The 6,253-nt window shown below is 36.7% G+C and overlaps 1 protein-coding gene across 1 annotated transcript; it reads right to left on the bottom strand.

Annotated features, from left to right (window-relative positions):
* Positions 1-4,548: 4,548 nt before the first annotated feature.
* LOC146888479 (ubiquitin-ribosomal protein eS31 fusion protein) lies at positions 4,549-5,206 on the bottom strand. The gene has a single exon (XM_085669938.1). It carries the CDS (start codon positions 5,148-5,150, stop codon positions 4,683-4,685), a length of 468 nt encoding a protein of 155 aa, XP_085526064.1. The 5' UTR covers positions 5,151-5,206; the 3' UTR covers positions 4,549-4,682.
* Positions 5,207-6,253: the final 1,047 nt, after the last annotated feature.

Below are 6,253 nucleotides of genomic sequence, written 5' to 3' on the forward strand. Positions count from 1 at the left end.
TCATAGTCTGCCATCCATACTGGTTTTCTTCTATTTCTTTTTGCCCTCCCTTCAGCTGGAATCTCAAGTGTGGGAGTTTGAGAATCGTTTCTGACATCTTGTGATTTTGGTTGCTCCTCCTCTAGTTCAGATTGTGAATCACTGCTTTCTTCTGCAGCAATTTCTGGATTATTTTCTGCTCCACTCTGCTCCCAATTCCAGCCTTTGTTTTCTTCAAAAACAACATCCTTGCTGATTATTATTTTCTTGTTGACTGGATCAAAGAGTCTGTATGCCTTTGATTCATCACTGACTCCAAACAGAATGCAAGGTTTGCTCTTGTTGTCAAGCTTAGAACGCTGCTGGTCTGGTGTGTGGACATGAGCTAGGCAACCAAACACACAGAAGTAGTCAACAAAGGGTTTTATTCCACTCCAAGCTTCCTCTGGGGTCTGATCTTGTACTGCAGATGTAGGACTTCTATTCAAAATGTGTGCACACCATTTTGTAGCTTCTGGCCAAAAAATTTTTGGAACCTGTCTTCCAATCAGCATAGTACGAACCATATTCATGATGGTTCTGTTTTTCCTTTCAGCAACCCCATTCTGCTGGGGAGTGTAAGTTGTCGTTAGTTGCCTCCTTATCCCTTGATTTCTACAAAACTCCTCAAATTCTCTTGAGCAAAACTCTCCCCCTCTATCAGTTCTTAAGCAAATAATGCTTTCTCCAACTTCTTTTTCAACTAAGGCCTTGAAGTTTTTGAACAAGGAAAACGTTTCAGACTTCTGATTTAAGAAGTATAGCCAAGTTTTCCTTGTTAGATCATCGATGAAGCTTAAAAAATATCTCTTATTGCTGCTAGAAGTTGGTTTGATTGGCCCACACAGATCTGCATGAACCAGTTGCAATTTCTTGGAGGCTCTCCATACTCCTTTTCTGGACATTGAATGTATGTGTTGTTTTCCTCCCAAGCATTGTGTGCACGCCTCTTGAGGAGCTGTGATCCGAGGTAATCCTATCACCATTTGTTTAGAGGCAAGAGTACTCAAGCCATCATAGCTTAAGTGTCCTAGCCTGTTGTGCCAGAGTTGAGAGTTGCTTTCTGTATTCATTTGAAGACACATATTTGCTTCCATAGTTGCTGTTAAGACAAACATCCTGCCAGTATTCATTGGGATTTCACATAGAACCCCTTTCTCAGGATGTGTAATGGTACAAGTGTTGCTTTGAATTCTGATGCGCAACCCCTTTTCCTGAAGTTGTCCTATGCTCAATAAGTTGTTTTTCAGTTCAGGAACGTAATATACATGTGTAATAACATGCATCAAACCATTCACCTTCATTTTAATGGTTCCTTTCCCCATTACAGCTATATGAGTGTCATTTCCCAGTTTCACTTTGCCTCTAAAATTCTCATCTAACTTTGAGAACCATCCCTTGTTGCCACTCATGTGGTTGCTGCATCCTGAGTCCAAGAACCACTCATCTTTTTTTCCTTCTTTTCCTTCTGCTAGGACCATTAGTAAGATTTCTTCTTCATGTTCATCCTTATCCTCCATTTCTGCATAATTTATTTTCTTCTCCCACATTGGACACTCATATTGAAAATGTCCAAGTTTATGACACTTGAAACATTCAACTTCGTTCTTGTAAAATGTTTGTCTTCCTCTTCCTCGGCCTCGGAAGGCTCCTCTTCCTCTCCCTCTTCCTCTTCCTCTTCCATTCTTCTCATCAAATATTGTTTGCATAACCTGTTCTTCTTCCACTGAGCATGCCATTCGCTGCTCATGCACCAATAGACTACTTTGTAATTCGTCTATAGTCATGGTATTCATGTTGTTGGATTCCTCAATGGAACATACCACATAATTGAATTTCGTAGTCATAGACCGCAAGATTTTTGCAGTGATGACACTCTCTTCCATACGTTCTCCCACTGCTTTCATACTTTTGGCTATCTTTAGAGTGCGGCCAAAATATGAGTTCACCGATTCTCCTTCCTTCATTTGCAGTGTCTCGAATTCCTTTCGTAAAGCCTGCAGTTGCGCACGTTTCACCCTTGTAGAGCCTTGAAATTTTTGCTTCATAGACTCCCATATATCCTTGGACGTTTCATCATTTAGTATTGTGTCCAAAATCTCTCTATCTATTGCTTGATAAAGATAATTCTTTATCTTCAAATCTTTCAGCTGTTGTTCCTCCATTCGTTTAAGCTCCGCTTCTGATGCAGTTGCTTTGTCTCGGACAATATCAATGTCGTGCTCCACCAAGTTCCAATACTCCTTGGAACGCAAGAAATTCTCCATTAATTTGGCCCAATGGTCATAGTGACCATCAAATTTGGGAATGGCAGGTTGAACGTACTTGCTTGTGTCTGCCATTTCTGATAGCACTCACTGTTTTCCCAAACCTCACTAGTGTATCACTCTTCCCAACCCAGTTCAGAAAACAAAGCTCTCTAGTGTTTCTCTCTCTCACTCACAAGTAAGTTTTGGGTTCAGGCCTGTGACGAAGCTCTTGATACCAAATTGTGAATGTAACGTAAAAAGCTCTTTGTATGCAATCTGAAACTGTGTTGTCTATTTCATCAAATTACACTGTTTAAATAAACTGCAAAAGAAAAAACTGCTCTCCCTCACTATGCCAGAAACTAATGGGCAGTTTCCTAATAATATGGTAACTAATATTTAGCTCCCACAATCCCCTAAGATTCGGTCAGCATAAGACCGTTATTCAGAACAGAAATTTAAATAAAACATAACAAATCTGCAATTTAAAAACATAGAAAATGTCTCCTAAATGCAAAATTTTATATATTGTGGTGATTGTGGTTGTGTTAGTGTTATTATCCTGTAATGGTGAAAAGGGAATATTTAGGTTTGCGGAAGGAGAAATATCGAAGAGCCCAGGTCGGTTTTTAGTTGATGAGATTTCAGATTTAGAATTTAACTTTATTTTTCCTTAGGCATTGGATCGCCATCAAAACTCGAAGGGAAGTGAAATGCCAAGTTTGCTGAATATGAGAATAAATACTCATAAACATAAGCATATTTAAATTTAATAGCATTCCATCTTTCTTCGCTGCACTTTTTTCTTTTGTTTTGATGTCGTTAATAACTTTAGTTGGCATTTCAGAACAGAGTGTTCAAGAAGCTCAGTGTGAAAATCAAGTATTCTTTACTTGCCTATATTTAGTTTTTTGATAAAATTGCTTCTCATGGTAGTTCTATAAAATCATTTTTATTTTTGGTATGACTTATGGTATGACTCAACAGGAACTGTGCAAGGCCCATGGGAATTCTATTCAGCAATGCCAAGAAATGAATGTTAAGAATTCACGAATTAGATTTTTGCAGGTGGAGGCCATACGAGGGTGAGTTATTTTTTGCATCCCTTCCATAGGAGTTATTTTTAGTTTGTTTTTGGAAAGAGGACAAAAGATAAGGGAATGAAAGAAAAAAAAAATTGTAGAGTATTTTATTGATTTAATTTAAATGAGAAGAACGGTTGAGATATTATTTAATCATCCATCCAAGTTGTTGTTAGAGAATTTTTTAAAGTTGCCTTTCTATTTTTATAACTTATTCAAAGATCATCAGTGTACTTTTTTTATGAAGTGACTATAATCCTTGGACTCATTCGTAATTTAGGAACTATTAATCTGACTTGTCTTTCACACCACTCATTCACAGATCATCCCTTCAAAACTCATCCCTCCTAATCATTATTTTTTCAATCAAACCAAAGTCACAAATCTCATGCAAAACCATTGCCATCATGCAGTGAAAGCACTAAAAAAATCTAAACAACACTGCAAGAAAGTGAAAAAGCTTTGGGAGCTCTGCAGCACTTATCAAGATGCTGCCATTTCCTAAGCACATGGACACAAACCTACCTAATTAACTCAACAACCTCACAAACTCTGCACCACTTACAATTCGGCCAACTTCCTTTGACTTTCTCTTGGGGGAGAAAATTCATACACAACACCTTGCTTCCATTAGTCAAAGAATGTTCTTCGAAAATAGTAAATGCTTCACATGCACAATGACACTATGCAATCCCATCACAGATTGTCTCTCTCGTGACAAGAAAGCACATGAAAAAACAAATTAAATAAGCAACAGCACCACCGTTTTCAAATTTGAAACTGGCCTCAAAACTTGATATCAAACAGATTATTGACTACCACATCACAGTCTCTCAATGATGTGGGTGTCACCAACGAGAAAACAAACACATTTGAACAGTACAAATCTAGATTTAAACACAGAATAACAGATTAATTGCTAAAGTTTAATCAGTATCCAATTAGAAAAACCAACCTAACACATTTGAAAAACATCAATTATCCTCAAAATAAATAGACAAATAAAATAAACACCATTCCAATTGCGAAGATAAAAAACCCAAACAACAAGAAAACACCGACGAGTTTTCACAAATTTAACTTACACAATCCAATCCAACCCAAAATCTCAAATCCAAATTCATCAAACTCTAATTTAATCTTTTCAAAATCCTAGACCTCAACATACAAAAACAACCTTATGAATAAGTATGAGTCAATTTCATTCTAACAAAAATAACAATATATTGAAGAAAATGAGGAGAGCATCAAAGTTTCAAAGTTTCACCAAAACAGTACAAATGGAACCTATCATTCCCAATTTTATATACTAATAAAACGACATTAATTAGAATTAAGCATCAGCTTTTTGATAAACATAGGTGAGGCCGCACTTGCCGCAGTAGTGGCGATCGAAGTGGTTGGCCATGAACGTTCCGGCGCCACACTCAGCGTTGGGACACTCTTTGCGGAGTCTCTGCACCTTGCCGGAGTCGTCAACCTTGTAGAACTGCAACACAGCGAGCTTCACCTTCTTGTGCTTGTGTTTGATTTTCTTAGGCTTGGTGTAGGTCTTCTTCTTGCGCTTCTTGGCTCCGCCGCGGAGGCGGAGGACAAGGTGGAGGGTGGACTCCTTCTGGATGTTGTAGTCGGCGAGGGTGCGGCCGTCCTCGAGCTGCTTTCCGGCGAAGATGAGCCGCTGCTGATCCGGCGGGATGCCCTCCTTGTCCTGGATCTTGGCCTTCACATTGTCTATGGTGTCCGAAGACTCTACTTCAAGGGTGATGGTCTTCCCCGTGAGGGTTTTCACGAATATCTGCATCGTTGCTGAGACCTAGGGTTTCGATGCAGGGTTTGTGCTGCTGAGAAAATGATGATGGAATTTACAGAGGATTTATATACTCCAATGGAATAGGGTTTTTTGTTGGGCTGTTCTTGGGCCCAAAGCTTGTTCAACCCGGTCCGCATATGTAATTAGATGTTACGTTTTTCATCTAATGTTATTTACATTTACTTAAAAAGTTTTTTTTTTTTTCCAGAAAAGTTACAACTATTACATTGTATGGTTCAATATGCGGAACTTGTTACTGAGTAGATTACAATATAGATAATATCAATTACTAACATGATAGAAAACATTAAGGTGATTTAAGTAATTATCTTCTTATGGTAAGTTTGGTGTTTTTTACTCACACTTTTTTTTTTTTTTGAAAAATAATTTTGTAATTGTGGGTTATATTTATATTGACAACAAATTTAAATTTATTTTATGATTAAATTAAACTTATGAATGAATAAATTTGAACTTGAAAAAGAAATTTAAATATTTATAAATAATCTACACAATGAAACTTTATAAATGTTAATAGAAAATAAGAGACTGAGATAACAATATATAAAAAAATAAACAATATTGTGAACATGCATGACAAAAAATAGGCACACTCATGACAACAAAAATTTGGGCGGACTTTATATATATTAAAAGCAGGAATTCAAAGTTGTTTTGCAGTTATGTATAACATACTTACTCTTACAATTAATATTTCGTCTTTTTCTATTGTGACTGTTTTGGGTCCGGTATCCTAAGTTTTTAGTTCATAATGAGCCATTTTTTCATGCCAAGATTTTTTATGTATTTTGTACTGTGAGCTTTGTATTGTATTTAGAGTTTTAACCCTAAACGTACTCTACTATCATGCACTTGTTTTTGCATGTTTTGTATAGGAGTTAGGACACCTTAATTGTCCTGTTTTATTTAATTAATTCCTTTTATATGACAAAAAATAAATGACAGCAAAAAAGTGGTGGAAATTGAAGGTTAGATTATATTTTTCATTTACATTATCTAATAAAATATCAAATAGATCATTTTTGGCAATCATGTACCAACAAACATAAAAAAATGTTACGTATTAATTCGTG

Source organism: Vigna unguiculata, chromosome 2 (genome assembly GCF_037176805.1).
Source record: "Vigna unguiculata cultivar grain cowpea cultivar isolate G323 ecotype 2 chromosome 2, ASM3717680v1, whole genome shotgun sequence".
Taxonomy (NCBI): Eukaryota; Viridiplantae; Streptophyta; class Magnoliopsida; order Fabales; family Fabaceae; genus Vigna; species Vigna unguiculata.

Coding starts and splice junctions, on each gene's coding strand:
- LOC146888479 (XM_085669938.1), bottom strand. CDS start 5,150: ATGCAGATATTCGTGAAAACCCTCACGGGGAAGACCATCACCCTTGAA.